Here is an 18,223-nt window from a genome sequence, read left to right as displayed (position 1 = left end):
CCATCTAAATTTAGAATTATTGGATTTTGAAGAATGTTTTCGGTTTTATTGTCTGAGTTCTCGAAAAAACATGTTTCGCGATTCGGCGTTTTCTTGGTGTTCTGTGTGAACTGTTTGGGATTGAGTTTGATTTTGATTGTCTTCCGAATTATTACTCATGAAAAAGCCTGGTCTGCTATTTCCTCTGTTTACTCTTTGTGATTGAAAATTTGACTGATGTGAATTGTTACCTCGTCCGCGAAAATTATTTTGATAAGTTTGATTGTTTTGTCCCGAATTATTTCTATAGTTATTATTAGAGTAATAGTTAGTTTGAGAATTTTGTCCCGCATTATGTCTGTAGTTATTTTGGTCGTTTCTATTAGTATTTTTGTTATATTGAAAGTTATTTCTATAATGACCACGGTTTCCTCTTTGACTGAAAGAATTACCTCGTCCTCTATTATTAAAATGAAACAAATTACTTTCCTGATGTGACAAATTTTCATCTAGAGCTCCCCACGTATAGCGTCGTTTAAATTTGAATAGTTTCGCGCTTTGATTATCGTGCTTAAGTTTTTATTTTGCAACCCGTTTGAAAAAGCATTTATGGCAATTTTTTCGTTTGCTACTTGTAAAATTTCTGCGGCCTCTGCATTTCCGTCAGCTTGAGAAATTGTTAGATCAACCATTAATTCTTCAATCTTCTTACCGAATTCGTTAATTGAGCTACCGTTTTGTCTAGCCTGATTTAATTGTAAAGACAAACAGGAGGCAGATTTTTTTGATAATAGCAGCTGTCTCATGTCACCTAACAGTAGTGCATTTGACGCATACTCGTTCCTTAGCCTAAATTTGGCGCTTTCCGATAGTCTAGTTTTTAATACATATTTTGTCAGAAGCTTTTTCCCGTCTGCATCCAACAATGAATCGTAGAGTTCTATACCATCTATGAGCTGTTTTGTGACTTGCTCTTTTCCATTCATTATTGGAAGCAAACTAGAAGCCGTTTTAAGTTCAAATTTCTCCATGTTTGAGGAAAGGTCTGAATTTGTGCTATTTTTATTCTCTGTATTTCCTTCTTCAGACGTTCCCTCAGACAACGCCCGTCTAGATTCTAAGATTTCATTTACTTCCGCTATAATTGAATTTATACCGTCTACAAACTGTTTTACTTTTTGAATGTCCGCTACATCATTCTTTTTCGCATTAAACAAATCTTGCAAAGCTAAACATCGATTTTCAAAATTACCAACCTTTCCTATCTTCTTTTTGGTGGTTTCAAGATTTTGTCTTCGTTCGATGCTGTCCTTTCCTAGGTTTCTTGCAAAAACTCTAATGTCTTCGTATAAGTACCGGAACTCCCGAAGAAGGTCCATTCCATTTTTCCAAACACTTCACTATTGTTTTGCACTTAACACAACTATAACTAACCTAACTGGTGACGTATTCACTTTATTATTCACTTTACTCATTACGCCTCGTCGATGTTGGCTCTCGATCTTCTCAGATGTTCTTGTTTCTCGTCTAATTTTTGTTTTTTGGGATTTTTTCCATCTTTGTATGATGTACCAGCCGGCACCTAGTAGTATAACAAGGAAGAAGACTACTAACATCCACTCCGTCCGATTTAGTTCTAGTTTTTCTTCTGTTGCCTGGTTTTTTCCCATTCCGGCGGCTTCCACAATAATTTGTTCGGTCTTAGTTTGTCTCGGTCCGCACATCTTTGGTAATTTTTTGTGTCAATTTTCCGTTAGTTTCGGTGGCAGGATCGCCATGTGATAACGTGGGACATCATTCACTGATTCACTTGCAGGGTTTGGGACACAAAACACTTTGACTTCATTTATGACTTTTTATTTAACACACTACATCTCGTAACCACTCGTAACAACAATTCCTTTTCCTTCTAATTTCTACCGTCTTAAATAACCATATCCCCAACTTAATCTAACTTACTTATTGGCGTGTAGTCAGCGTTTGATTTTTGGACTTGCTGACTACACTACACCACGTTTAAATCGTTTTTTGAATGCTTTTGGATTAAGTTGCAAAATTTTAATTTCTATTTTTTGTCTAAAATTTGGACAATATTATAAGAATTGTGAAGTCCTCTTTGTATATTCGAAGAAGAATTTTGAATAGCTGTTTTTAATTCTGGATATCGAAGTTTAAGAATTTTGATCTCTTCGATTATTGGATCAATGTCGTAAATTTGGATAAATGACCAATGATTAATTATGTTTTCTGATTTACCCAGGCGTATTGGTAGAATGCCTGGATTGTTATTAAGGTCATGGATCTTGATTGAAGTTAATTTTGATATTTCCATTAGGAACAATTCTTTTAAATGAACTGTTTCAGTCTTTTTTGATTCTTTATTTTGAATTTTTACTATGTTATGATCAAGGAATTCGATTAACCAATATGGTCCTTTATATTTATCTGCTTTTTTATTTCTTTTGTATATGGTTTGACCAAGTTTAAATTGAAATTGTTCTGGACCTAAAAAGCTTCTGTTGTTTAAGACAATTTCTTTCTAATTATCAATGTGGGTTTGAATTTTTTTGTACAGGTTGTGATGATGGGATTCGGGTACCAAAATAATTGAAGTCAAGTTACGGGGAAGTTCTATTCACATTTTCTATTACACACATTTCGGCATTAACAATAGATTAATTGTGAGGACGATGACTCTAACTAACTATACATTTTATAGCAACTATTTATAACAAAACAAATTGGGTTGTATCAGCAGATTCACCTGCAATAACCATTACCATATATGGAAGTATTTCGCTAAAGGTAATGGGTATTGAACTCATTACTCAATTGCGTTCTCAGCAATTGGTAGAGGTAACTGTCCGCTTTGTTGGACTTTAAACTATTAGCAAATTTAATTTATTAAGATATTTTACCATTACACCTCCCCCGCAAGAGGAAAAAAAAATACAATTTACAATTTTTTTTTTATAACTTAACATTACCTAACCCTATCTAAATTGTTCTTAACTACTTTACAATTTTAATTAATTAATTTATACAATCTAACATTATATACTTAACATTTTAGTTAAAATATGGCTTACACTGGTTTTTATGTACAATTATTTCCTTATCATTTAAACTTATAACTACATTTGGCGTATTTTCTTTAACTACACAATAAGGTCCTTTAAATAAATGTTGCATCTTATTTTGCACATTATTTTTTACTAAAACTAAATCACCTGACTTATAACTAATTAATTTAGAAGTATGCTGATCGTATATTTCTTTACGTTTAATCTTTGCATTAACTAATTTTTGACTTGCGTCATGCCATGCTTTTTCTGGCTTGGATTTGCAAAGAAGAGCTCGAAATCCACAAAACCACCAATTTTTATCAAGATTCAACGGCTTAATTGCAAGAAAACAGCAGAAATATGCACGAAATCATCAAAATTTTTAGAAAAATCCGCGTATTTCGATGCTAAACGACGATTTCTCGCTGATTTTCACCGTTTTCTGGCTTGGATTTGCAAAGAAGTTTTATGAAATGAATTATTAGTTTTGAAGATGATTAATTTTGAAAATGCTGTCGAATTAAACCATTTTTATCTTGATTTTTGATGCATGCTGCTCAAGTACGCTGTGGACCTATAAAATTATTTCGAACCGATTGGCTTCAAAGAAACTTTCTGCCATTGCTAGGATCGTTTATACCGACAATTAGTAGAGGTGTATCTTTGAAGTTCTGTTCTTACTTCATCATTCTTGTCGTCTTTAATTATCGTTGGAAAGACATTTGATGTAAGGAGAAAAAGCCAGATCAGTTAATTTGGCAATAAAATCATGTTTAGTCGTGACATGATCGTATTGATCTAAAATTTAATTTGGAAATCAGAGTTAGTATTGCAACGAAATTCTGTTTGGTTAAGATATGATTTTATTGATCAAACATTCCGTTTTGAAATTAGTCCAACTCACCAAGTTTCCCTGAAAAATGCTAGCCCAGTAAAGGCGACTTTCTTTCAAAAGAAAACTTTTTCATTTTCATCAGCGAATTAACTTGAAACGTCCATTTTGTGGTGGTCCATAACACAAACGCCAGAAGCTTTTTTTTTTCACTTAGCAGATAGAGTGCTCTTTGAAGGCTTTCCAAATGGTGCATGTGTTTCCGTTTTTCATACACCAGGTCGTCTCCGAGTACTTCTAAGTGTGGACGATGTGGAGTCTTCTGCCTTAGCATTTTCCTCACCAGAGTTTGGGGAGGAAGGTTCCGCGGAATCTTTATTAGCTTTTAAAAAATATAAAAAGGTTTTAATTTCTAATTATTAAAAAATTTATATTACAATTACTTTAGATTTTCAGAAATGTTTTCAATTACTAAATTGCATCTATTTATTTGACAGTTTAGGTTGTCAGCCTCTTGAGATAATTTCTGTTGTTTTTCTTGCAAAAACGACAGAACCTTCTTTTCCTCATTATTTAGCCTATGGAGTGCTCGTGAAACGCTCTCTAGGTGATGCTTATGCTTCCGCTTTTCTAAACCAATCGTCTCCGTTAACTCCTAAGTGTGGACGCTGAGGAATCTTCTGTCTCATCATTTTCCACACCGGAGCTTTGGAAGGAAAGATCCAGAGCTTTTTCACCTAAGCAGTCTTTTAGAACGCTTAGGTCTTTTCCACCCCTTGAAGTTGTCGAAACTGATGACAACGCATTCAGCCTTCGCATGGGTGGTGGCACACCAGGAGGCTCCAGACATCTGACGAAATCATCGACGGTCTTGCCAACCTGCAAGATAAATAAAAAAGAATAAATAAAAATTAAAATTGGCAAAGAAAAACTATGTGAGAATGAATTAAGTATATGTACTCATAGATGATATTTCATCCTCTTCTTGGGATTTCGCCTTCTCACTCACACTCACTCCATCTGCTTTCTGAAATAAAATAAAATATTATTAATTGTTATATGTAGTATTAAAAAATTTCATAATTTACTTACTTTGAATAAAATATCCTCTAGAATATTTATTGATGATTCATCTTCATTGTCACTATGTATGATGATAATCTGAAAAAAAAACAAGTACATAAAATACAGGCAAACTGTTGAAATAAAATCAACTTGTAATTCTCAATACTTATCTATGTAGTACGATTATTATACTCACAGGAGATGATTTGTTCATGTTTAAATTAAATTTATTGATGGTTGCCTTCTCTGAACTGTCACTTGTCACAAATTTCAAAATGAATTTCAAAGGAAGTGGAAAGTTCAATGCGCAATTGAAAAAACTATCGAGCTTGCATTTTTTGCATGACACGTCAGTGCTCAGAGAAAATATCTACATATCAAATGATTGCATCAAAGTCAAAGATCGCGTATTTCAATGAACTTTCCTGGATGTGCAAGCTTGCATTTTTCATGACCGCGGTCATACAATTAAAAAAATGTACATATATACTATATTTCAGAATTATTGACATCTCTGTGTGCCTTGGAAATTCAAATTTATCTTGGCAGAATCTTCTAATATAAGCGTATTTAGTGTTTTTAGATTTATATTTATCCCTATGCGTATGTAATGTGTGTCACGTCAACTTAGAATCTGATTCATTAGATTTTGAAGAGGAACTGGAATCTGAAGCAGAAGAAATCTGTATTAGAAATCTGTAGATTCAGAATCTGATTAAAATATCAATTCATTAGCTTAAAAAAAGTAATTTACTTCATAACCTCAAAATGTTACATTGACAGTTTTAGAACCAAAATGCTAAGAGTCGTTCACATTGTTAGAGGCGTTTTACACAGACATCGCCTACCGAGGTGTCAATAATTCCGAAATATAGTATTTGTAAAAAGTGATTACTTTTTGGATATTTGTTGTAAACATTAAAGGCAGCTCGTTTGTCTTTTATAAAATTTAGTAATTTAAATTTCAATGTAGAATAAAATTTGAGGAGATCATGCTGGTCAACATTAAATTTGAAACCTAAAATTTTGAATGTTGCCAATCCTGAATCTTTTTGAGCGAGTTCTTCAAGTTCCGGGTCTTCTTAGCGTAGCCGCCGATAAAACATTACTTGGCAAATGTATTTTGCCATTCAGCCAATTGGAATTCTTGGCCAAAAAAGTCTTTACGCTGAAGTGACTCTGTTGCCACCTATTTTTGACATGAATACAGAAACTGTTAACTGCAGTTTTCACAGCAGCAATCATTTCTCCTTCACAATCGCTAAGGTTTAATTTTTCTGAAAGAAACTGGCAAACACTGTCACTTCTGCATCCCACACTTGTTTGTTCTCTCCAAAATTCGAATAATTGTCTCCAAGAGCACATTTCGTCTAATATCAAAACACAAAAATCTTTGTAAACCGGCTAAATCCGGCAGTAATTATTTGGTCGCCAAATGAACAGCAATAATACTAAATTCTGACATAAATTTTACGACAGAGAATGACAGAGAACTTTATTAATCATTGCTCATTGATTGACAACGAAAAAATATCCCTTAATTTGGGTTTGATATTGCAATAGTATGGTACCATTTACCAACCAAAAGCAAGACAAAGAAAAGTACGTACCTTTAGAAGAAATCTCCATTATTGAAAGTGTTAATTTTTGAGCGTAAAAACTTTGTAATTTTGGGTTTTGTCCGCTTCGCTCCTCCAAACAATTGTCTTTGATCGGTAAAGTGTCCTTACCGTTCTTAATACTTAATATGCTATTACTGTATAAGGCCGAGGAGATTTTCTAAACCAGTTATAGTTTAAAAAAACAACTTATATTTTCAATGTAAAATTAAGTTTATAAATACTTAAAAATAAATTTATTTCCTTAATATCTTCAATATTATGCTCTATATAAGCTATATAATCGGCAGGCAAGTTTATGTTTCTATCCTTGGCGTGGCGTTCTATAGTAGAATGCATTGAATCAGCCTCCATATGGATATGACCCTTCTCTAAAAACTTCTGCTCCACTATGATTTTGTGTTTCATTACTAGATTCAATAGAGCATTAGATAGTTTTTGTTTTGATATGTGCAACCGTCGCCGTGTAGTATTATTTGAACACTTTTGTCTTGGTCTGCACTTATTTGGCGTACAATTGCGTCCAAAAATAATGCACCATCTTATTGCTTATTTCCAAACAGTATCGGAAAATATTTTGAGGGTCTCGCCGGGGCAGGTACGAGTCCATTCTTGACCGTCCCAGCACATCTGGGTAGTCATAAAATGGTAATTTTTCAATGTTTGCAAAAACCCTGTTCTAAAATTATTTAGATCTTATTTTGCTGTGCTGTGATGGTTAAAGAAACGTATAAATACGGTGGAGCGTTTATGACTTTAACTTTTTAAACAGTTTCTACCAAACTTACCGCAAGACCCTATAAACATAATCAAGTGCTGGGTCTTTTCTGATGACCAGAATTGATCCCCAATAAATTACAGCGTTTTTATTGATTCAAATTTACTGGAATTGGGGAAAAAATATTTCGTAATAAAGTTTCAGGACATACAGATAAATATAGTAGATTACTCAACCTGTGAATTTGAGTTTTGTTTTAATCTAATGTGGACTTGTAATAAAAGAGTTGACGAATGATTAAAATTTAGATTAGCTTAAAAGTGCAGTATGAAATATCTCAAATTTCGCTTAAATTAAATAAAAATATAATTGTTAATTTTGACATGTCAAATCACTTGCTCTCATTGTTTTGTAACTTTTTCACTTACTAGTTAGTAGAAACATTACTATTACATTAACATTAGTTAATTACTAGTGAAAAAAATGAAGAAAATTTGAGTTTCTTAGGTCCCAAAGAATGACAGAAAATGTATTTTTATGTCAAAGTTGAAAAATAGTATATTATGAAACGCGTTTCATAATGAACATTTTGCCGCACGTACGTTTTTATGACACGACGAGGCCAGCGAGATAAAGTAGTAAGTGCGGCAAAATGCATTATGAACAAGTATCATACGCTATTTTTTCTATTTTGCCTTATTTTAGACGAAAAAACTTGATTTGGAAATCTAGGGAATTTTAGGGTAATCGTCATTTGCAAAATATTCGAGAAAAAAATTCGAAATAGCCAAATCCAATTTCAGTCAGTTGGACAGGTGTGACGTTTTGAGGTTACCGGAGCACAAGGGAGCCAAGAGAGCGAGGATGTTGATCATGATCATGATGGTTCTTTTGCATCAAAAGAGTTTTTCTCCAATGAATTATTAAGCCAAGTACAACAAGAAATAATGGTGTATTGATCGATTTATCATGGTTTATCAAAACCAAAATCTAAATTGTCAACGTTGACGGCAGGTTGACGGTTTGTCTGCTGCAAACTTAAGAAAAATATAAGTTCCTGAATATATTGGCACGGGATTGGTCCATTACGATACCGAAATACGCTCAAATGCGTATCGAAATATCTTCATTATGAACGCGAAATAAAAAAACTATATTTTATAGCTAGAGACCAATAATTAAAAAAATTATACACCCTGTTTACAGAAACCAAATTAATTCCTTAATTTTGATCTTAGATTTTTACGAAACCAAATAACGTTACCTATTGAGTTATTAAAATTACAATTTATTCCCAAACACCAAATTTTAACAAAAAATGCTGACGCGCGTTTCGGTAGCAATGCTATCATCATCATTAAACTGTTTAATCATCGTTCTGATGATGATAGCATGCTATCATCATCATTAAACTGTTTAATCATCGCTCTGATGATGATAGCATTGCTATCGAAACGCGCGTCAGCATTTTTTGTTAAAATTTGGTGTTTGGGAATAAATTGTTCTATAAAATATTCTACAATTAACTCGAACATAGCTTTAGATATTCCGTCTGCACCAGCGGCATTGCTTTTAATAGACTTAAGGGGATGTCTAACAAATCGTAACGGTAAATTCTGCTGCAAATAATGACGTGTAGAAAATTTTAATCCAAATTTTGACAGTCAAAAGTATTGTATAACCATCTTGCTTCAACACCCAACATTTATTGGCGGAACTCCTTTAGTGAGGACCGGTAGTGAATTCATACCCGACCGTAATAAAAGCATAAATAAATATTTCTTTTAAACCGCAATTCTGGTCGGAGATACAAGCTTTGACACCAGTGTTGATATTTCGAATGTTCTCATATCCACTCCTGTTTCATGTAAAATTGCAGAATAATAAATAAATAAGTATTTTTTTAGAAATTAAATGTTTAATACAAAATTATATGTTACATAGTTAATAAATAATAAAATAAATAATAAATAGTTAATAAATAAATAAAAAAAATCCCAAAAAGTGCCTTGTTACAATCATAACAAAAAATAATAAAAATAATTTTTAAATTCGTTTATAAAAGAGAATTTGTTTCCAACAAAAATTCTTGATTTATAATTGCTGGTGGCAAATGTTCAGCGTAAAACAATGCCAACTTTGGAAGCATTTCAAAGCAAAATTTTGTATCTTTGGAAATTCTTTCGAATAAAATGCCGCGGGGAGTAAATATTGTAAAAAAACAAACTTCACGTTCAGTAATGTACAGCTGACCCTGGACTTGGTAATAATAATTATGTTTACGATTTAAAGTCATTTTGCCATCTATTATAGAGCAAAAATTTATTTTTTTCTTCAAAATTGCTTCCTCTGGAGTTAAATGTCTTGCACCGTATGGGCATTTCACTTCCACAATGGCGCTACTGCCTATCAATCCATCCGGTGATGCACCCAGAAATGGGTGTATTTTGTCAATTATTAGTCCACACGGTCTAATTCGCAGACCAGGATGATCCTCCTGAAGCACCAATTCCAATCGTTCAATGGCTTTATATTCGTTTTCACTCCCATATCTTGTAGCCACGTTACCTGCAAATTTTGGTTTTAGAATTCTATTTACGGTGTTACTTCTACTTGTTGTTGGCCGCAATTTACAAATAAGTCCAAAATTTGACGATGTCAACCTTTTTGTTCTTTCTTCGAACCATAATGAATTGTTACGTTGGCCTTCTGTATGTTTCATTATAAAGTCTCGTTCTAGGGATCTCTTTCTGAGGTGATCTAAAAACAGTTTTTTCCGCCTGTTATAATCTTCAGGATTGGATTCACAAAGACCTGGCCAATCGGCGTTTGGCCCGTAATCGGCATCTGGCTTTCCGTGGTTTTGATTAGAGCGATATTTTTTTGTTTGTTTTTTCTTCATACGAAGTTGTAATTTTTGTTTCACAAATTTTTGTGTGTAAAATTCTGATTTGCCATTCTTAATAGCATTCAAGTAATTTCCTTTACTATTAAAAGAAATCGCAGAAGCAAAACAACGCATGCGATATCCTCCTCGGGAAGTATAATTTATGCATTTGCCCCCAACGAATTTTGCCACAATTGAATTGTAAGATTCCGCAAGGTTGTTGGTCATTTTTTTCAGTAAACTCCTTGCATTGTATTTTAAGCGATGTAATGCCGTTTGGATATCATTTAAAACACCACAATTTTGCATCTGTTCTATCAAGTTTTCTTCTTATGGGTCTTTTCTCTTACAAAAGTATGATGCACAACTTTTATGGTTACCAAAAACGTGTTGGACGCTGTTATCGATATCATTTTTTAGATGCACAATACTTTCCGATTCTGTCATATTGTTCTTTCGATAGTAACAAATCGCGGAATCAATTGCTATTCGCAAACGTAGAGCATTACACTTAATTTTTGCTCTTATTTGTAGTGGCACTATTTGGCCCGTTGAACTGCATCGTTTTCTTAAAATTTCTAAAATTTTGCTTGAAAAGTTTCGAAGAAGGTGGTTTTTACATTCAATTTTTTCAACAAAAAATTCTCTCCCGTAAGGTTTTGTTTCACAAATTTTCTTGAATGTGCTGCTGTCACCATCAGCAATTAAATATTTATAGCGTAAACCGTGAGTTTTTACACTTTCTTGAAAACCCTGAACAATAACGTCACTTTCCATCGAACTAGATGAACCAGTATGGTTTTTATAACAAGTGTGATCATGATCATTACTTTCATTTTTATTTCCATTCATTTGACACAAAAAACAATATTTATTTCGAACGCCCATGTGTAACACCTTTCCTGTACGTTGTCCAATAATCGTTGCCACTCCTGAATTTGCATTAAAAATTGATTTGTTGGATCTTCTAGACCAAGCACAATCACTAATAACTGTAATAAACGGTACTCCATCATTACATGTGTCTCCGTTTTTTAAGGCCAAGTCAAATTCTTCTTTTCCAGCTTGCAGCATGGAATTGTGGACGATTTGTGAAAAATCCTTGCTAATTTCTTTCTCAATTTTGTTATAAAATTGCCATGAAAAAAATGGAATGTTTAATGATGCCAATAACTCCTTTAACTGAGTGTATCCAGCACCGATTGAAGTAATCCCAACTACAGCGGCCGCGTTAACTGGAGTTTCTCTTGTAGATGGTGCATCTGTTTGAACTTCATAGCTCACTTTACAAACCGAACATTTTAATGTTATGACGGATTGCAAACCTCGAATGACTTCTTTAGAAATGTTTACATTTTTCCCTGTACAGGAAAACAATTCGCAATGTGGAAAGTCCAGTATTGTTCGTATAAATTGTCCAATTGAGACTAGTCTCCTGCCTTCAGTTTGCGCATCGGCGTTACAACTGTAATAATCGTATTTATTGATTTTTTAATATAAAAAAATTAAAATAACTTACACTCTTTGACCAGCAAAGTCGTTAGAATTCAATAAAATGTCATCTGAAGCAACTGTTTCGTGTAGTGGAGATGATCCATTATTTGTTTGATTCCTAAAATTGTTTAAAATAATAAAGACCGGAATTTTAGACAATATTCAATTTTATTACTAATTACAACAAGACAATTAATTTTAGTTGACCAATTGTAATGTTTTTGAATAAGCTATCACCAAATTTTTAAACATTTAACTAAACTTGATCTGTTACTAAAACTAAAAATTTATTCGCAAGGCGTTATAGGTAAGAATGTTACGGCCACAAACTAATAGCAAAATTTTACATTCTTATGACTTTTGAAATTTCCAATCAAGACACCTCAACTTTTAAAAAATCTTGCCAATAATATGCTTGCTGTTATAGTTGTTTTGAAATTCTTATTATACATATTTATCAAAACCGTGAAATAAAATAAAAAGGCATGTCTTTCTGAATGGAACATAATTATTATGTACATTGTATTAATAAATTTGTAGTTTTTACATTATTGTTTATTTTATATGTAGTACTTAGTGATAATCACATCAGAAATGTTATCCAAAGACTATTATAATTGTATTCAAAACTTACCTTTGTTGCAAGATTTTTTTCATCGCTGCACTAGGTTTTTTCTTACGCAAACGCCTGCTTAAACAACCCATTTCACTAATAATAATAACAAATACGAAACACACAAAGAACTTCGATTCAGGAAGAACTTCGAAAAACTGAAAATTCTGAATATTTGTTTCGGAATTTAACTAAAATTTGAAAAGCGGTAGGGATAACAGAGTAAAATTGATATTATGGATACCTCTATGCTCCTAGAAATGCCTTGCAGGGTTTTTCCTAATTCATAAGAAAAATAAATTTTCTGTTATAATACTTACCCGCCCTTATCTCTTTGAAGTTGACCGAAACTACAGAATTAATACTTTCTCAGGTACATAATTTTAAAAATTAGAATATGTATTATCATATTATAGCGAAAATTTTGTAACTACATAGGTTTTTGAATTGTATTTGACTTTATCATAAGTGAAGCTCTTAGTGAATAAAAAGACAGTGTGACAATTTTTTTTAAATGAAATCGTTCCAAAAACACATTTAATGTTTTTTATACTTTATTGACCAGATTTTCACATACGGCGGCTTAAGTCGTTAAATTGCCAAGTTCATTTTGAATTTTTTTAACCGAGAATTCTTTATTTTTTTCATAATTATCGTCAAATCTGAGATTTGAAAACTTGGGGACTGAATATAGAACGTTTCTTAAGGGGATCTCGAACAAATTTCAGTGTAGAACAAATTCATTGTAATTTTTCCAAACACGATTACACGAAAACTATTTGAGCAAATTGCTTTCTGTTTTTTGCATATAAATCTGTTCAACGTGCACTATGTTGAATGCTATATATAATTTTTGTAAAGTAAATATTTAATTTAAAATAATAAAATAAAATTCTATAATTTACATTGGGACATTTGAACTCCCTACAGAACTGCTGTAACAAATATTTTAGGATAAAAGCTTATGTGATAAAAATAATTATTATAAAGCGGCTAGTTCTAAAAACACAAGAAAAATGTTTATTTTCTGTTATCTTATCCCCAGTCATTCAAGAATCAGGACGCAAAATCCCATTGAGTTTAACCAACACCGACACAATAGGATTAAAACTTTCTTTCTAGGTATACATACCGTACCCCATGTGGTTTTTTCCCAAAAATAACTAAACTAGTTCCTATTAAATTCATTAAAGCAAACTGAAACATTCATTTTTCTCTTAATAAAACAAGTTTATCTAATTGACAAAAAAAGTGCATTCGAGAACTTATAATCACGTATGTCAAATTTTCGTGATTAATTAATCGAAAAGTCTATAAAGAATCATGTTATCAACATATTGTACATCATTGAACATAGTGCGCGTTCAACAGCTTCGTATGCAAAAAGCATAACGCAATTTCATCAAGTAGTTTTTCTGTAATCCTGTTTGGAAAAATACATTGAATTTCCTTTATACTAGAATTTGTTCGGGATCCCCTCAAGTGATTCTAAAACAGACAAATAGAACCATGATTCCCGTCAACTTTTAATTTTATGAGTTTATGGAAGATTGTGGGTTGTAAATTATCCCTTCGACCACAAAACTAATTTATGAACGCAGAGAATCGACGGGACTTTGTCTGGTTGCGAGAAGTGAGACATCTGTGCTAAACAAGGATAAAAGAAATTCTAAAAGACATTTTCGAAACACGATTACACAAAAACTATTAACTTTAAAAAAAATCTGTTTAGTCGACATTATGTAAAATTAGTCTACGCATGTGGAATGCTAAAAATTATTTTGCTTTCAGCCAAGTTTATGTATTTAATTAATCAAAAAGTCATTAAAGAATCATTTTACAAAAATTATATATAGCATTCAACATAGTGCACGTTGAACAGATTCATATGCAAAAAACAGAAAGCAATTTACTCAAATAGTTTTCGAGTAATCGTGTTTGGAAAAATACATTGAATTTGCCCTATACTGAAATTTGTTTGATATCCCCTTAAGGGCTAAAAAAATTCTAAAAAATTCTTCGGCATGAAGACCTCCTTCAGCTACGAGGTTACAAAAACACAAGTGTGAACCTGCAAGTTCGTTTTGTAATACAGGGTACTGACGTTGGATTTTGGGACCATCAGCACTGCTAAATAAATCCACAGTAAACACGAATTTTTTATTATTCAATCAACGAAAGTAGAAGTCAGAAAGTCACGACCTTTAACTTTAACTGGTCTAATTTTTGATCTTGAGGTTTTCTTCGGAAGTCTTTTCACATAATCAGAGAAGGAACTCTTCTCCTCTTCCTCTGAGGTCTAATGACTTCGATCATCATGGTCAGAGTCAATTACCAGCTCATCATCAGAGTCCTCTTCAACAGATTCACAGATGGAGATTATCACTCTTGTTGAATAAAGATTGCTTGATTGTGTCATGATCTGAATGCAACAGTTCAACCTTTTGAGTAATAGCTGCTAGACTAGTACCCGACATTTCGTTTACTTTTCTAGTGAGAGTCGTACTAGATGTTATCTCTTGAGATTTCATAGGGAAGGCTAACAATTGTAATTTTGGCAGGCTATGGTGCTTCACTTCTGATTATTCCAGTAGGACTGATGTAGGTTCGGGTTGAAAAAACGTTAGCAAATATCGATGTTGTTACCAAACCAGATTTAATAATAATTCTTGTTACTGCGTGAATTTAAATTCAAAGTTTTTTGACCGAAGAACTTTTAATTAAAATAATTGAGTTTTTCAAAATTCGTGGGAACTGTCACATCTGACATTTATAAATTTTGTCATCTGCCAATTCTGTCGATGCTTCACAAAAAGTTCACAAGATGGCGCTATAAAAAAAACAATTTGATTTTAAAAATAGAAGTAACATCTTAATTAATAAAATAATTTGAGTAGATGCCACTTTGTTGACCAATCCTCATTATACTAAAGAGATTTTAGTTTATGAACGCATCTGAAGAGCAGACGATTTGGGCAATTTTTACCGCACGTCGTGTGTAAACGTCTACAGGTCGCTTGTAAATATACACTACCGCTCAACAGCGTTTGTCCACTTAAAAATATTATTAATTCTTTTGCGATTTCGCGGTTATTTCTGCTGATTCTGTGGTAAGTGATAATCATTGCACGTAACTTAACTTTCTTCACCATTTTTGTACAAAACTGTCACTAATTTTTTGAGAAAAACTTGAAGAACAATTAAACTGCCGCAAACACAAATTAAAGAAATTTTTTTGTCAAACACCTTCACGATATTAAAAAAACGGTAAACGTTAATCAACACTTTCGTTTTTGCATTTATAGGCTGATGGATGGCGAAAATATATCAAACGATAACTTTTTAGAAAATTTTAAAAGTACATTAAAAAATAAAAAATATATATATTTTCTAAAACATTGAAAAAAGAAAAAAAATTACTGTTAGCATCAGTGAAGTATATTAACATGAAAACAAAAAACGCCAAACAAAAGCGGAAGAAAGAAATTATTTTGGAGTGACTTAAAAAAACCGTGGTTTTCGTTCTTATATCAGTTTCACTTCTTAAGACAGAAGCAGTTGAAACAAGCAGATAAATACCTTTTTATTAGGAAATTCAGTAAGCTTTAAAGAAAACTGCAATCATAAAAATCGTTTTAAACCATTTGCAACGAATGCAACCAATTTTAATAAACAAAGCAAAAGTATTATTAGGTATTGAAAATCTTAAATTTGTAATGAAGGTTGTGTCTGGAACATGGCAACACTGTATAATCACATCTTTGTGAAACTACGGAAACGTCAAAACTTAATTAACAATTGTCAAAAAAATGACTTTTGTTAAGTTTGATTTTACTCACAAACATTCACATAATGGAATTTTCTGCAAATGAGTATTGTGATATCAGAATATCATCCGAGGAGATGGCAACCTAGCATAAACACCATAAGAATATTAGATCAAAGGCTGAGGGACAATAGAAGCGTAGTTCCAAATTTGAAAGGAGTTCTTCCTGGCCGTCCAAGAACCAATAGCACTATAAGGACCGAAGAAGCGATTCTTGAAGCCGACAGCTTGATGTACCATTTAAAATCTTAAATCGTGTTATTAGGAATGAAAAGTTACATCCGTATCATTACACTAAGGTACAGCCTTTGCTTCCCTAAGACTATTCACTAAGGATGAATTTTTCACGATGGACATTGGAGAAAAATATTGATTTTTTAAAAAACATTTTGTGGAGAGATGAAGCTCTTTTGACAAGGAATGGTATTTTTAATCGACATAATTATCAATTACTTTTTCTTCTGGAGATACATGAAAGACATGGTTTAAGAAGTTTAAGAAGTTTAAGAATTGCAACAAAGAATTTTTGATGCAGTAAATCATATTAATGACCAAATGTTGGACAAAATTGTAGGCAATTTACGCAGACGAGCTGAGTGAGGCGTTTGTTAGCACAGGGTCGAGTGTTTGAACATCTTTTATAATTTATGTAATTTAACTTGTTTTGCGTTTTTTGTTATTTGAGAAATAAACTAACATGTTATGAAATATTCAATAAATTAATCATGACCTAGTACATACATTATTAATTCTGAATTCAAAAATGCAAGTTACTATGTAACAAGATTTATTAAAGTCAATCTTTATTGGTACATACTAGTCACAGTGTTGCCAAATTAGCTCAAGAATACCACTCAATATCTCAAGAAGTGTGCTATTAACAAAAATAATTTTTTCAACAGATTATATTTAACTTTCCAAACATAGTGGTAGAGAGTTTATCCGCAACTTACGACACACCTGCATTGCAGTATGTGTAATCATGGATTTACTTTGACAACAGTTTATAATTCATAGATTACTATAATAGGAGTAGAAAAAAACAATTTATACCACACGCGTGACGCACTAATTGGTTCGTTTCGAAATTACTTAACCGATGACTTAATTTTGTCGTCGTTATACCGTAATGTGGTAAAACTTTTAATAACTTTCTAACTGCCACTGAATTTTTAATTTTTTCGAACACTACTATTTTTGGCACCAATGACATGTTACGGTACCTTGTACTTATTTTAATAAAGACTTTTCAACCCTGCGTTGATGTGATTATATCGAATGACGGAAACTAAATTAGTTGACAATATCAAAGGCTGTTTATATCAAATGTTTCTTATATCAAAGGTGAATATATTGAATGTTTATTGTAATTTACTTCTTCTCAATAAATAAGCTTTAAATATTTACTTTTGATTTCCAAATAACTTTCTTTTTATATCTTTGCTATTTTCTGGAGGCTGAACAGAAATGGTTACTCTAGTTTGCCACTATATACTCGTCCATTTGCTGTCCTGGTTGAGAATTTGTTTTCTCTTGTATCAAACCAGGATTTTTCCCTAACATAATTAATCTGATTCTATGGATTGCATTTAGGGGCGATGGATGATCGTCCTTTATGTCTAATTTGTGAAAAAAAATTCTCTAATGCATCTTGATTTAAGCGATGTGTAATTAATTATGTGACGTTATATGTTTCCTTAGAATTTATTTCTGGAAAACTTGCATTGCATTTTTATTGCTACATTTCATATTTCCGATTAAGGTAGCAGTTTCTTCTAAACTTGCGTTTTGTTTTTCTAGTAATAAACTTTTTTCACTTGCAGATTTTGTTCTTCTAGTAATAAACTTTTTTCACTTGCACATCTTCTTTTGGCTTTTTTATTAAATGTTTATAGGAAAGAAACCAGTACTCTTCGCTACATCACTGCAGGCTCCCATCATTGTCCTCGACATAAGATGGCGAGTCTGAATTTTCATGTTTACCGGCTTTTGAATTTCCCATTAAACAAATTTAGATTAAAAAAAGAATTAAAAATGCTGCCAGTTGTAAAGGTTTCTATTCCAACATTGTTGATAAAATAGTAAAAAAATTTAGATTTAAAAATTTGGTCAATGAATGTTCTAC

The 18,223-nt window shown here is 32.3% G+C and overlaps 1 protein-coding gene across 1 annotated transcript; it reads right to left on the bottom strand.

Annotated features, from left to right (window-relative positions):
* Positions 1–9,334: 9,334 nt before the first annotated feature.
* LOC148167656 (uncharacterized) lies at positions 9,335–11,653 on the bottom strand (the record flags this gene model as incomplete). The annotated part of the gene is made up of 4 exons (XM_088046928.1): positions 9,335–9,846; positions 9,892–10,174; positions 10,205–10,494; positions 10,546–11,653. Coding segments are annotated over 4 exons (2,193 nt in total), but the record flags the coding sequence as incomplete, so codon positions are not given.
* Positions 11,654–18,223: the final 6,570 nt, after the last annotated feature.

The sequence above is a fragment of the Gnatocerus cornutus genome, chromosome 10 (genome assembly GCF_029298725.1).
Source record: "Gnatocerus cornutus isolate USDA-ARS CGAHR chromosome 10, icGnaCorn1.1, whole genome shotgun sequence".
NCBI classification, from domain to species: domain Eukaryota; kingdom Metazoa; phylum Arthropoda; class Insecta; order Coleoptera; family Tenebrionidae; genus Gnatocerus; species Gnatocerus cornutus.
The sequence above is the reverse complement of the archived record's forward strand: the minus strand, read 5'-3'. Positions and strand labels throughout refer to the sequence as shown.